At 39.8% G+C, this 15602-nt stretch overlaps 1 protein-coding gene across 2 annotated transcripts in view; it reads right to left on the reverse strand.

Annotated features, from left to right (window-relative positions):
- Positions 1 to 294: 294 nt before the first annotated feature.
- Positions 295 to 15602, reverse strand: part of PDE10A (phosphodiesterase 10A) — a gene marked incomplete at its 3' end in the record, with an annotated part of 576158 nt that continues 560850 nt past the window's right edge. For both annotated transcript variants that reach the window (XM_079939715.1, XM_079939714.1), the window contains 4 exons: positions 7311 to 7422; positions 4164 to 4244; positions 1624 to 1712; positions 295 to 412 (listed from right to left, as the gene is read on the reverse strand). In XM_079939715.1, the coding sequence (XP_079795841.1) occupies positions 295 to 412; positions 1624 to 1712; positions 4164 to 4244; positions 7311 to 7422 (400 nt within the window). The remainder of the gene's footprint in view (positions 413 to 1623; positions 1713 to 4163; positions 4245 to 7310; positions 7423 to 15602) is intronic.

Genomic DNA, 15602 nt, shown 5'->3' on the forward strand with positions numbered 1-15602 from the left:
TCCAACAATTGTCCATTTCCATTAAGGCCTCAGCTATATTAGCCCATTAGAAAAGGCCAGTTCACAAGGAGTCACTGGGGCTGCGGATTTCTGGTCCTGGCTGATCACCGTCTGTGACGCAGTACAGAGGAGCCTGGCAGGGAGCCGTCTGCTGGATGTGTTTACTTGATGGTACCTTCTTGAAGAGGTCTGCATCCCAGTTACCAGGTGTAGGTTCCCCCCACAAAAATAAAAGGAAGAAAAGTCAAAGAAGCAAGATGAACATCTTCAGGTGGGAGGGCTCAGGGGCGGCCATCAGTCATCGATCTTCACGGGCAGCTTCTCCGAGGTCCCCTGGGCCGCCGGCGGGTTCGAGATCCACACGGCACTCTCCTCCCCTCGAATCACCTTCTCCCACTGGCTCAGGTTATTCCTGGAATAAGAGACGCAGCGACAGGGGCTGTTTCAGAAAGGATTTCTGGACTCTGTCCCAACAATCATCTGCACCATCCTGTGGCATAACTCAGCCTGATGGCTTTTGGGTGTCGTTTTGACTCTGGTGACCTTGACTATAACCAGCTTGCAGGCTCCCAGCCCGTCCCCCGACTCGGCACCACTGCTCAGTCTCCTCAGAGGAGCCTCAACCACCAAAGCCCCGTCCCACCAGCTCGTTTCTTAGTTGCAATTCACTGGAAAGGGGACTGAGCCAACGGGTGACCACCGAGGACACGCGGGATGGGAGGAAAGGGTGGAAGGGGGCCCGGAGCCGCAAGTTCATCCACCAACGACACCTCCGGCCAGGCCTTCCCACTCCATGGGGGGAAGCGTGTGTCCCCCCGGGGCGGCTCCATCCCCTTCACCCCACATGTGTGTCATGTATTAGAAAGGCACCATAAGTTACACCTGCTACAAACTTTTGAAAGTTCCTCGTTACGAGGTTGTATTTGTGCTCCGGTGGCCTCTAGTCTCAAACACAGCCTCACTCCCCCACCTCCTATCTTCCCGTCTCAGTATCTGCAGCTCAAGGGCTGCAGCATCTTCCTCTCCTCCGATGGTGTGAGAACTCCCGCTGCCTGACCACCACCCTGCTGGCCCGGCTAACCTCGCAGAGGCCTCCTGGACATTTCCCCACCTTGCACCTTGCTTTCTCACACGCAAAGTCAAAATCAGAAGGGAACCTTATCATTAGCAAACACAAAATTCATGCAAAGAAGACCTGCTAAGATACCTTTGGACAAAAGAAACCCCTAAAATATAACCTGAAAAATGTAACACTTTAGCTTTTGTCCTATGTCATCAGGTATCATTTTCCCAGAACCTGAAGAGATTTTTTTATATATTGGGAAAAAAACACCCACTAACTTTGTTGTGTTTCCTTGGATACAATGATACATGATGAATTTTTCAAGTTTTATTGTCTCCTTCAAAACAGCATTGGGCGGGGACCTCTGAGTCATAAAAACGAACAAACAAAACTTCAAAACTTTTTATGAATAAATACTCTTGATGTACACTTGTTACATAGGCAAACACACAGCCCATTTATTGTAAACTGTAGTGAAGACACATATATACTTGGAGATAAAATCCTATACATTCTTATCTTTTAAAAAATAGCATCCCAGGTTGAACTACTGTGCATACCTGCAGGCTTTCAGGAGAGGCTCTGTGGGCGGGAGGATCTGGGTGAGAGTGGCGTAGCAGGGAATGGCCACGGCATTGTAGAATCCAAGCTGCCTCAGTGCAAAAATCACGGACAAGAAACACAACTGCACGTTAGCAATTCTAGTAGCGCTATATTCCTCAAGCGAATTTTTTACTTCTCAAGCCTACCTAAAAAACGAAATGTTCTGGTTTTGCTAAGTAATCTTTGGCTCAAGGAACACTACTGCAGATTACAGTTAAAAATTCATTGAAATACATTCACAAAGTAAAACAAAAAAATTTAAAACATAAAAAGAAGTTAATCTAAAACCCAAGTACGATATTCAATGGAATTCTCTTTATAGATCAGTTATAATTCAGGTCCTATTTTTATCTCTGGTCAAATTGAGCACTTTAAGTGTTAAGCATTTCAAAGTCAAATCTGCTATTCCTCTACACGGGTGACTCGTCACCAACTTAACACTCAGGCATCACCCACTGTTGGGTGTCTCATTTGTTACTCTTAGCTTTGGTACCTCACTGGGTTTACTGAAATTTTCTTCATCTCCTCCCTCCCTTTTTTTGACCTACGACAAATCTCACTGACTTTATCATAGCCCTCTCAGGTAACAGCTCTCTCAATATGTCGGAATTTAAAGTTTTTAATCTGTGATACTTTTAAAAATATATTAAAGATTTTATTAGGAATTATTCTGGGCCACTGTGCACATAAGTGATGAGGGCCCCAACTGGCCTTTGAAGGCCACATGGAAAAGAGCTGCTGGATGATTAACCAGACAACACAGACTGTCTGGCTACAAATAACTGCCCTAATGGTTGACAACATGTACAAGATAAAACTGGCTCCTTAGATAAAGTGACCGGCAAACCATGGCTTACCAGTTTCTTAACTGAATTTCGGTGAGACACACCAGGGAATATAGAAGAGTCAAATACACTTGGTTCCTTTCTGCTTTCTCCTGGTGTAAAGTCTATCATCAGAGTCATCTTGCTAGAATAAATGCATTTCCATTTTTAACTTTACAGTTCATGCACAGACTTTCTTATGTCAATATTTAGCAGATGCCATGGTGCAGAAGGTCTCGAGAGAGAGACTAATTATTGGGAAGGAGAGTCTTTTATTTTTATGGCAAAGAATCATTTCATAGTAATCTCAAGTCAGAAGCAATATATTTGGTAAAATACTAGCTGATCACAGAAATGTTGTATTTAAAATTCTCTAATACTATAAATGGATCTGGGATTTTGGCAGAAACATACTACTCTTAATGAAGTAACATGAGAACAAAGTTCATTCCCTGGCGACATCTTCAGTTCTCTTATGCACCCTATTGGGATGAGTGCTCAACTATTTACAAGGAAAAGCTAACGTCATCAACTCCCTATCTTATCCATATAACAAGATAAATTCCAAACGAACTAACAAATTAAATATAAAGTGATGAAATAAAAAAAATAACTGAAGAAAATATAGGCAAATGTTTATATAATCTCAGGGTGGGACAGGACTTTTACAACGTGACATGAAAGCAGGCACAAGACAGGAAAGGATAATCACTGTGATTACCTACACGGGCAAGTTCCACACACAATGTTAAAATAAAACTAAACTGCAACATGCGTGGTAGGTATGTCAGTACACAGTCAGCAGAGACGGAAAGTGGGCCTCCTGCTAGAAGAACTGGTTAAGGATACGAACAAGTAAACTGCTCCCCAGAGGCAATGATGGCGAGAAAATCACGCCACCTCTTGCTGGGCTGTGCCCTCCAAGAGCTGTGGACAAGCTTAAACTTTTGTATTAAGAGTTAATAACGTAAGTTTAAATAAATAAAGTAGGAAAATTTGAGAACTTATCCAAAACCTTCATCTTGTGAATTTTCTGAAATGTTTTCTAAACTGAATTTTATATTATTTGTCCATAACTAACATCCTTATTATGATGTTAGAAGATTGAGAGTTTAAAAGGACCATAATAAAAGGAATATATCACACCACACACGCACACATGCAAAACTAACAAGGCACAAGAGCTCTCGAAACATAAAAAATTAACATAAATTATGTAGTAAGACCTGAAAAGAGAATAATTAGTGCCAGTTTATGGTAAGACAAAACTCAAAATGTACTAAAATATATGCATTATTTGTTAGGAAAAGTGGACCTAATCAAAATCTATAATGTTATTCTCCAAAAAATATCTTTGTACATTTGATGACAAAATATTTTCTGCTTGTTAAAAATATCAACAATTCAAATTCATCCATCCCCTCTATTTCAAGTAAGAAAAGAAAGCCTGCAACTGACTGCAATTTCATCCGTAGAAGAGGTGATGATGACAAGGCTAGCTGAGAATCCTTTAAATGCAACTAGGATTTCCCATTCGTGGTCTTACTATCCTCCAAGTCCGTCTAAATGGAGATTTCAGGTGGTTCCAGGTCCTATAAGACTGCATATGCTTTTTATTCATGTCCGCTGTTATGGCCACTGTAAACGATTGGACTTTACAACACAATTCATACCTGGCCTTGTGGGACTTCGTCCTTCTTGTCTCTGTCCATCATGGGAATAGGCTGTATTCCCAGCTTCTTCATTTCATCACCCTGGGAGAAACAGGGGAAAACGAGGCTCTCTCAATTTTATAAACTGCTATAAAACTTTGGTACTAATGAGTGGTTCCCTTTTTTCATTAATTCTCTTCAAAATGAATAATGTTGCTGCTTAAGGACCCAAACAAATGTCAGAATAATAAAAAATGTAATGTATTATTGCAGGGTTTTATCCTGATATTCCTCTCCTGTACTGAATTACCAGAAACCTAGCCATCTCTTCTGGTTTCATTTTGTAGAAGTTAGTGAAAGTTAGTAATAAGAGGAGATAAATGTGTGAGGTGGAACACAAGAACAAAATGTGAGATAACCGCAAGGTCTTTATCTCACTTCTTCAGATGATTTTTCACATGCAATGCGCCGGGTGAAGCTAGGCTTTAAAGAGGAACATTGATACATCAATAATAAACAATAGTCTACTAAAACATGTCAGTAAAGATACAGTATAACTGGCTAGACATCAGCATAGAGGTTAAAAATTACAGATGTTTATTAAAGCTGTACGATATCGCAGGCTCTGGGTTAGGTAACTTGTACTATTATTTCACTTAATCTTCATGAAATACTATGAGTTAGATATTATTATCCCCGTTTTATAGATTTTAAAAATTATCTTACTGTTTTTATTTATTTTTTAAGGTTAAAGATTGTTAAAATTTTTCCTGAATACCTCACACTCTTCCCTCACATTTCTTAATTATTTTATTATTTTATTTTAATTATGCTTGTTTTCAGAAATCCAAAGCACAGAACAACTAAAACCACCCTGAATGTGCTATGATAAGGTCTAGAGACAAATTACTATAACCCTCGTTAAGAATGTTTGCGTACAGGACAAAGACACTTGCCTTGACTACTAAAGGCACTTGAAGTATAGAGTTTGCTCTGGTGTTGTTGCTTTAAATATGAACAGCAGTGGTTCTCCAGCTTTTTTTCTTTTATGTCCTAAGTGAATGAAAATAACTAGGCCCCTTGCTCAAGGATTTCACAAGCCCAACATATAAAAAGATTTAAAATAAGCAGTGATTTGAATATGTACCCGAATAAGGATTGATGCTGACGAGGAAAACAACGGGACACCATGGACCGTGTGTGCAGGAGCACAGGGGTGTCTGGGGCTCAGGGGTGAGGGGCCGCAGGGGTGAGGGAGGGAGCCCCAGGCAGGTGAAACTGCACAGCACGGTCAGGGACCCAGAGGACAGAGGGGCTGAAATGTGGGAGAGTTTGGAGAGGCAGAGGGCTTGCTGCAGCATCGAGCGTGTGATTTTCATCTTTATCATATCAGTGTGGAGAGACGGAAGACGGGAGGTGTGGTACTGACATAAACAGAATTAAAGTCGTCCTGAACCGGCAAGCGTGGTCACCGAAGCACAGAGATGAGTCAGAGAACTGGCCTGAGGGCTCAGTCTCAGCACTAAGGCAAGGATTTCATCTCAAGCAACATGACACCAGAGACTATACTCTTAATCACTGCTACACTGATTTTAAAAGATAAAGGCAAGGAACCCAGTTAGATGTTGCAGTAACCCAGGTGGGATCTGGTGAAGCTCTGAAGAAGTGGGAGAGAGTGCGGGGCTGAGGTGAGAAGCGTGGACTTTATGAACGTCTAGGAGATCAACTGGCAAGACTGGGTGATTACGTTTCTGTTTCCACCCCGGGAGCTCCCTGCAGACGTCATCTATGAGGATACTGGCAGCTAATCGCTCCCTGTGGACTGTTTAACCAACGGGGAATAGAAAGGGAAAAAGTCTACACGTCTCTCACATTTCGATTCGTATTTTAGAATACAGATATAGTTGCTATGGTATGAAGTATGTCACAGTTAAATAAATAAAAGTATTTGCAAAACAATAAGCTAGCTTCAGACAAGTTTTCTTATGTGGTGTTTATAGAATTAATTCTAGGTTACTACTTTTAGACACACATGCAAATTAAGTTGACTGTGATAATAAAGTCAAACATTACAGCTCAGACGTGTACATCTAAAAACAATCTTTCTGAGTCTGATAGTAACTAGATTTTGACACACACACAATAAAATAAAGAAAAAAAAAAACCATGCAAGAGGATGCCTACACAATGTATGCATTGTGTATTTGAGAAATAACACCATGAGTATATTCAACTCAAGACCCGTGGTCTTCACCCAACAAAAATTCTTTGGCTTTACAATTACAAGACAGATCAACATTATAGACTATTTCTACTAATCGTTAGCTTAACGACTTACTGTTTTTTACTTTTTACATCCACTCTTCTACATGGATGAGATTTATGGTCTGAACCATCAACTACCGAACTTTTTGTCCTCCAAATTTACTTTTACTTCTTCAGAACAAATGAGGTGTACAAATACTTTACAGTTTTTTTCCATAATCTTTGAACATGCAGGGATCTAAGTATTTGTGGATTCATTTGAATAAGAGAATTATATTCTACTTAACTCATGGCAAATCAAGGAGTAAACACATGTTTCTGATAATTTGGATAATTCAGTCTAGAAAAGGTATTCATGAAAGTAATTCACATGGTTGTTTCACATGTCAGGAATTCATGGATTGACATCCCACATATTCTACAGAACTCATAATTTCAGCTAAATTGCCCATTTGGTACATTTACATCATCTCAGTTTCTACGGTACAACGTGATTAGTCTCTCGAATTTCTAGCTGTAGGCTCATACAGCCCGTGATATCGTGGGTCCCTCTTAGTACGTTTTCCAGTGGCTGCCATAAAGGAGATGGCCTAATACAGTTTATTGGATGGATGACAAAAGATTGGCTATTAAATAAGGAAAACTGTTGCACTACTGTTCAGGGCATCAGTTCCTGAACTATTTCAGTGGAGATCAGAGAGTTTACACACATATTCAAGTCAGATGTAACAGAATGACTGTTCTTACTTCATACCTGTATAAGTGTTAAACAATAGTTTTTTAAGTAAACATAAACATGAGCAACTAAGATACTGTGACTAAATTATCCTTATATTTAATTTCTTCCCAATTGTTTCTCATTTCTTGATATTATCTATGTTCATATAAAAATCAAGGACGTACCTCAGCCCAGAATTCTGCGTATATATCATTTGCCGTCAATTTTGTTACTGGCCACAGCTTTGTCACAGAACAAAGATCACAGGCAGTCATCATCAAGCCAATGACACGGTCTCTAGAACACAATAATATAAAACTGGTCACTGCAGCATTTGCAAACTTATAAGAACAACTGGAAAGACTTCTGTATTTTCAGGAGTGAGTGAGGCCTAAAGTGGGCATCGCTTCATGATGGGGGAACGATAGCGTTACAGAGCAGATACAGCTAACAGGCAAGAAAATAAAGAATGAAAGAACAGTGTAGCTTTTATTGTAAGAACATCAGTCACTTCTGTCCCTAGTTCCACGAAGAGTATATCCTGTGTTCCTGCTGCCTAGATGTTACTGTTGAAATAAAATATTATGTGGGCATGGCCCTGATACCATCTAAATCCCCTGCTGTATTTTACTGCCACAAACCAGATTTTGACTTCTGTGGAATTCTGGAAATTTAGAGTGAGAAGAAACCGTGAAGAAAAAAGTCCCAATCTTTTCATTTTATATAAGGACAATCTGAGGTGCAAATAAATGAGATGATTTCTTCAAGGTATAACTGGCTCAAGACAAGGCCAGAGTAGATGCAGATTCCCAGAATTCTCTCCCATCTCCCCACCTGCAGAGAAATGGGATGTCTCCAAACACTTTACAAGCTCCAACTTTCCAACTGAAAGGAGTTTTCTTTTCAATTGCTTTGCACTCACAACTATGTGTTCTAGGTCTGATTTTTTATTCTAAATATGGTTTGGCTTAATATTTCCTCTTGGAGAAAGATAAAAATTGCTTAAAAGAATTCAAACAGACATATCCCCTATAATTTTAACGCATCTGGTCTAGTGACATGAGGTCACCCTAAATGAAGTCTACACTTAATGGTGGCACTAAGTACAAGTTATTAAGAGCTTTTAATATTACTGACATTAACTTTTACAAAGCAAAATACATAATAAAAGGAAAATTATCGAGAAAGACACAAAACCACATAACAAGTGAGAAGGTGTCATAATTCCAGCTCCTACCTAAATTCTAATGCGTCTGAGGACTCCACTGCTACTCAAGGCCGCCTTATTTCCTGGAGGTGCACAGACAATCCCCATCTGTGGGCACAGTACTCCCTGGGTCCTGAGCCTGCCCACCAGGCCCACAGCCTAGTAAGAGCATCTGTCTGTCGCGTGGGCAGAGTCTCTGATTCAGTGGTGTTCCCTAAAGCAGGTTCCTTTGATGCCAATCACTCTTAAGGTTCTTTCATTTCCCATCAGCCAATTTCGTTTAGCGCATTAGCCTAATTAAATGGTATCTTCTACAACTTTACTTTTCATTAAGGACACATGTCAAAAGGGTATCATGTCTCTACCAGGGAAGCCTAGATAACTTTAAAAACATCAATGAGACTTACATGTACCCATCCTGTGACCCCAAAACAGATGCCATGTGAAGATGCAAATCCCTTAAAATGATCAGGAAACCCCATGGTTTCTTGATGAGGTAGTTTCCTAAGCACTTTGTGGTTTAAAAGAAGAATATTTATTTCTGGATTTGGGCTTCTAAAGCAACAAGTATATTATCTGTTTGCTCAACAGATAAATTCATTTAAACAGAAACAGAACATGAAAAAAAACTATTATTTTGTTAACAAATAATTATTTCATGAGATAGAAATAATTCAGTCTCATTCAATCTACATTCACACAAAAAAATCAGCATTTATTTCTTTTGGCTAAATATTGTAATAAGCTTTATCTCAAAAAAGATTTCTTATCTCATAAATCTATGAAAAAATGTTAATAGAACTGGAAAGCATGTGAAGCCAACTTTCTCACTGGATATGATTCTGTGGCAGCATTGCTACTACTAGGGTTGAAAAGTTTATAATCTAGTCATCCTTTAGATTTCGCTATCAAAATTACTTAGACAAAACAGTTTAAGAGTATTTTACTGTGAACCAAACAAGTAAAAAATAAGACAGACAAGAAAATTTGTACTAAATGCCTTTAGTAAATAAAAATTACTCATTTTTTACTCTCCATGACAAATCAGCTAGATGGTCATGGTTTTCCGGAAATATTAACCTGAATTGGAATTGTTTTATTTCTTTCTCTGAGTGGAATATAGACCTAATGGTATAGAGACCGAATTCGTAATGCATTCCAACAACCAACTGTGAAAGGGATGGCGTTTACGCCAACTGTGCTCTTGGTATGATCTTGCAAAGCCCCCTGACTAAGAGCACCGCAGTAAGAGCACAACACAACGCCTCTATCACAGATGGTTCCTACGGGGGTAATTTCTCGGGGGGGGGGGGTTGACTACATTCATTTATTCCAAAAAGTTTTGAATGCCTGTACGTATCAGGCACGGCGAAAATAATAAACAAAATACGCACTGCTCTTGTAGAACTAATGTTCCAACGGGGAGAAGTAAAAAATAGGGTAAAGATTTTCACTCAACAAGTCTATATAAAAAATATTTTAGGGGACTTCCCTGGTGGTGCAGGGAAGATAAGACTCCACGCTCCCAATACAGCGGGCCCGGGTTTGATCCCTGGTCAGGGAACTAGATTCCACATGCATGCCGCAACTAAGAGTTCACATGCCGCATCTAAGGAGCCCATGTGCCGCAACTGAGGCCCAGTGCAAACAGACAAACAAATAAATAAATAAATATTTTACGAGAGGCAAAAATATGAAGATGAGAGAGAGAGTCCAGTAGAGGCGGCAGTGTGCATACAAGTCCTAACATGGGAATAGGTGAGGTGTGCTGCAGGAACGGTGAGAAAGCCAGTCTGGCAGAAATGCAGGAGCAAGGAGGTGCCAGGCCGTTGCTAAGTCTCCAGACAAGACAGGACCAAGTCTGATGGTGAGATGCTGGCAGTTGGGAGTAGAAGAGCGACATGACACACTTTTAAAGAGATACCTCAGCTCTGCCCAGAGGAGGATGAACTGTAGCATTGTAGGGGGAGGGAGGTTGCTAGGAGGCCGTTTAGGAGAACACACAGCCATCCAGATGCGCAAGGACGGCAGCTTGAATTAAGGTGACAGTAGTGGAGACAAAGAAAGTAGGAGGTTTCTAGTCGTTAGAGGCAGAGCCGAGTTGAAATACGTTAACATCCACAGGAGTTACAATAAGAGACATCTCTCTCCCTGTCTTTCCCCCCAGCATCATCCCAGACCGGGTCGAGCAACTTAAAACACAGGACCTGTCACAGGTGAGCAGAGGTTCCGACCTGAAAGTGAGCGCCTCTCGCCAGTGCGTACGTCCACCTTCCCAGTGCCAGCCTATTTTAAAATTCTCTTCCCACATCCCACGATCACAGAATCACTGAACTTTACAAAAGGGAGAGAAAAGAAACCACACAGCCTGCAGGATTTCAGGTGAGTTACTGGTGGCCAAAAAGGAAGCCCCAGCTCTCCCCCACTGCCCCCTCATCCCATGCCACAGACTCTGTAAAGTTAGTTAGCCAAGGATACGATGTCCTATTGGAAAAGAAGTAGAACTACGCAGATGAAACATATAAGCAACTTTATAAAGATTTCAGGTAGCACTGTGAAGATAAACAAAGAATGAATTCTCATACGATTATTATTACAATTACTCACTGTGTGAATAACTGGAATTCAAAAGGACTGAAAGGCTGGCTGGATTTCCACAGTGAGCTGGAAATGTAATACTCAGTACCTCTGATTCTCTACCCTCACTGTTTACTAGGCTCTGACCTCACTGCAACCTCCCACATACCAACTAAGTCTTTAAGTGGGAGAAAAATTTAGAAACATAGTCCAGTTGTAAAACACAGTAACTTTAATACCTACTTCAACACAAGGTTATATCAGCCAGGATCCTGACCTGAAACAGATGACACACCCAGGAGGATTGGAGGATTGACTGAAGGGACTATTCACATGGCCTGGAGGGAAACCAAGGAATAGTAAGGCACTGAGGGCCAGTGAGAGTGGGCAGGTTCCCACCCTGGGCCTGGAGGGACGAAGGACAGCTAGCAAGGGCCTGAGGTCTTGCCCCCAGACGCGGGGACCCACAAGGAAGAAGCGAGGGGAATGAACACACCAACTCTTCTCTCCTCCTGCCCTCTGATCTCTGGTCAATGCCACTCGTGGCTGAATCCAGATGGAAGCTGGAGGGAGGGCAAGGGAGCTGAGTGACTTGCCCCTGGGGGCCAAAGTGCAAGACAAGCTTAGTGGATCTGGGGGCCAAAAGGAGGCCGCCCAGCACATGGGAGTAGCCCAGAGGGGGAGCTAAAAAGCTGTTGTTCACACGGAAAAATACATTTGAAATTTGAACCATTTAAGTATTAAATTGCACAGAAATAGAAAAATGAATTTAAAGCCAACATTTCTACTAATCTAAGAAAATCTGTGCCATTAGGCTTTGGGGACCCAGCACAAGATTGTCACCAAAACAACAGAAAAAAAAAGAAAACAAATGCACGTCCTGCTTATCTTAGAGTGTGCATATAGAAAGAGCTGATCAAAGACCAGACTTCTATCAGGAGGCGTCTTAATTGTAACTGTGAGAGCAGGTCAGTAAAGTGGCAACAAGTGGTTAAATAAAAAGGAAACCATAAACAAGACCAAAGACAACCCACATAACGGGAGAAAATATGTGCAAATGAAGCAACTGACAAAGGATCAATCTCCACGATTTACAAGCAGCTCATGCAGCTCAATAACAAAAAAACAAACAACCCAATCCAAAAATGGGCAGAAGACCTAAATAGACATTTCTCCAAAGAAGATATACAGATTGCCAACAGACACACGAAAGAATGTTCAACTTCATTCATCATTAGAGAAATGCAAATCAAAACTACAATGAGATATCATCTCACACCAGTCAGAATGGCCATCATCAAAAAATCTAGAAACAATAAATGCTGGAGAGGGTGTGGAGAAAAGGGAACCCTCTTGCACTGTTGGTGGGAATGTAAATTGATACAGCCACTGTGGAGAACAGTATGGAGGTTCCTTAAAAAACTACAAATAGAACTACCATATGACCCAGCAATCCCACTACTGGGCATATAACCTGAGAAAACCATAATTCAAAAAGAGTCATGTACCACAATGTTCATTGCAGCTCTATTTACAATAGCCCGGGGATGGAAACAACCTAAATGTCCATCATCGGATGAATGGATAAAGAAGACGTGGCACATATATACAATGGAATATCACTCAGCCATAAAAAGAAACGAAATTGAACTATTTGTAATGAGGTGGATAGACCTAGAGTCTGTCACACAGAGTGAAGTAAGTCAGAAAGAGAAAGACAAATACCGTATGCTAACACATATATATGGAATTTAAGAAAAAATAATGTCATGAAGAACCTAGGGGTAAGACAGGAATAAAGACACAGACCTACTAGAGAACGGACTTGAGGATATGGGGAGGGGGAAGGGTGAGCTGTGACAAAGCGAGAGAGAGGCATGGACATATATCCACTACCAAACCTAAGGTAGATAGCTAGTGGGAAGCAGCCGCATAGCACAGGGAGATCGGCTTGGTGCTTTGTGACCGCCTGGAGAGGTGGGATAGGGAGGGTGGGAATGAGGGAGACGCAAGAGGGAAGAGATATGGGAACATATGTGTATGTATAACTGATTCACTTTGTTATAAAGCAGAAACTAACACACCATTGTAAAGCAATTATACTCCAATAAAGATGTTAAAAAAAAAAAAAAAGCAAGTGCTTGGGGGTATACAAGTGGATGTTTTCCTTAGAAACTGTCATCTAGCCTTATTTTAATCCCTTTATTTTAAAATTAGGTCATACATAGCATGGGAAAAGAGACTAGGTTAAATCCGTTTTCCCTTAAATTATCATTTTAATGATTTTTTTTCTTGTTTTAAAACTTATCCTCAAGGACTTTTAAATCACTGTACTAACTTAAATCATGTCTATAAAAACTACTGTACTTCTCTCATAATATGACCTATTTTGTTAATTTATTAGACATTGAACTGGACTAAGGATGTTGTAGATTCTGAGAATATTATTTGAACAGGTGCAGAACCAAAATCATAGGTAAGATTTCAGAATCTTACTGCTTCCAAAGACACAAACAATAACTCTTTAATATAAACATCAGCATGATATAGTGATGATCTCACTCAGTAAACTTTACGTTCTCAATTCTTATTTTTGTGGAACCCTGTGTTGCTTTTTGAAAAACACCATTAAGAAGAGAGAAAACGAAATTATCTGTCAATGCAGAATCGGTCTTGAGCAAATGTGTCTCACAGAGGGATTTGCCGTTATTAAAAACTTATTCTAACTTAAAATTTCTTTGCCTAACAGAATGCTTGTGTTAGTCCCAGAGTTGATGACTCTGACCTCCTAACACGGGCAACTCTGTATAACTTTAAATCAAGTGAAGACGTCAGTGATTTCACGCTAGAAAGTAGTTTCCCTGCATTTCAAGTTCTTCGGCTGAAACATAAAAGACACACCTAGCAGAACGAGGCCCTCGTACATTTACTACTGCAGGTAAAGACACATCACTGGTGTCACGTTGACAAAATGCTACAGGAAACTGCATTACGGTCTAAGAATAAAGGAAACCACACGAACAAAGTACAGAGCAGTAGCCGTGTGAAAGTGTACATCTTTTCTAGCTCTGTTTCTGAATTGTTTAAAGAATTGGTCAGGTGTTTAACGTACCCTTTCTTTGATGTGCACCTAAATCTAAATTAAGGAAAGACTTCGGAAGAATGGTGGCAAAGGAATGTCTTTGAAGGGTACAAATATTCCCTGAGATTAAGAGAATAAGCATTTTCATTCATATATTTCCGAAAGCTTTTAAGGATAAAATTCTGCACTTAGTCGATTTTTAAAATACATGTTTGAGGAAGGCAATTCCAACATGAAATACATGGAAATAAAAATTATAAAAGCTACTACTAACTCATATATTTGTCATTTAACATTTAAAAGGATACTTTAACTTGATTTCATAACTTAAAAAACATTTGATCTTTTATAATGTTTGTTAAGTGGTCCTTAGGTAAGACTGTATGTTTTCCTCCATTAAGAAAGATGCTGTAATTCAAGAATAGTGCTCTGATTTCTATGGATGTTCTCTTCAGTTTTTGTCAAAAGGGGACAGCTAGCTGTTTCAGGGAAAAACTAAGCTACCCTTTGCCTTGAGTCCAGAGCTGGTTTCCGAATGTGACATTCATTTTAGTTGTGGTTAACTGTGGTTTGACTGTGGTTAGGGAAAGAGTATTGAAGGACATTTTCAGTGAAGGAATAAATTAGTTTACAATTTCTGTTTCTCTTTTTGGTGCACTTTATTTCTCCTCCTCTCCGTCTTTTATGTCACTAGCAAGTCCCCTTTTATAAATTAGATTTAAACGGATCTAATAATTCATTTCTGGGGCCCTAAAATCACTTGGCAGGCTCTGTTATTTAAAAAGTTTAAAGAACATACTCTACTAAATGTGAGATATTTGTGAAAATAAAACTGTATGTATGTCTAATATAAAAGTGAGTCACTCATCTGATTTTGAAAGACACATGGCAATGACTTTCATACGTATCTGGTCTCTGGTTGCTTCATTTTCAAAATAGAAAATAAGAAAATTACCTAATATTTTCAAGCACAGTTGTGGTTACAATGTCAAGTTCATACAAGACATAATAGTCAATGTTAAGGGCATGTCAAGTTAAGGGGGAGAGGGATAACTTAGGAATTTGGGGTTAACATATATACACTACTATATATAAAATAATCAACAAGGACTTACTGTATAGCACGGGGAGCTATACTCAATATAATACTCTGTAATAACCTACATGAGAAAAAGAATCTGAAAAAGAATGGATATGTGTATATGTCTAACTGAACCACTTTGCTGCACACCTGAAACTAGCATAACATTGTAAATCAACTATACTCCAATATAAAATAAAAATTTAATTTAAAATAGTCATAATAGTAAATGTCAAGGGCAGGTGGCAAGGACCAGTGGTAAGGACAAAAGGTAGGGAAGAAGTGTCAGAATATTAGGACTCCCAGCAATGATGAAGAGATCACGTGACATTCAGCTCCAGACCGAGTGGAACAAAGACTGAGAGAGCCATAAAATGAGAGAATGATCTGTGTAAAGTCCAGCTGACCAAAAAGTAAGAGACCAATAAGAGAACAACACGCCAAGGACGAGGGAGCAGAAAATCACAAAGAGCTTGGGTTCCTGAAAGCATCACTGGGCAGCTGAACTTAAGCCAGCAACTACCTATCTT

Source organism: Stenella coeruleoalba, assembly GCF_951394435.1.
Source record: "Stenella coeruleoalba genome assembly, chromosome: 12".
Classification (NCBI taxonomy): Eukaryota; Metazoa; Chordata; class Mammalia; order Artiodactyla; family Delphinidae; genus Stenella; species Stenella coeruleoalba.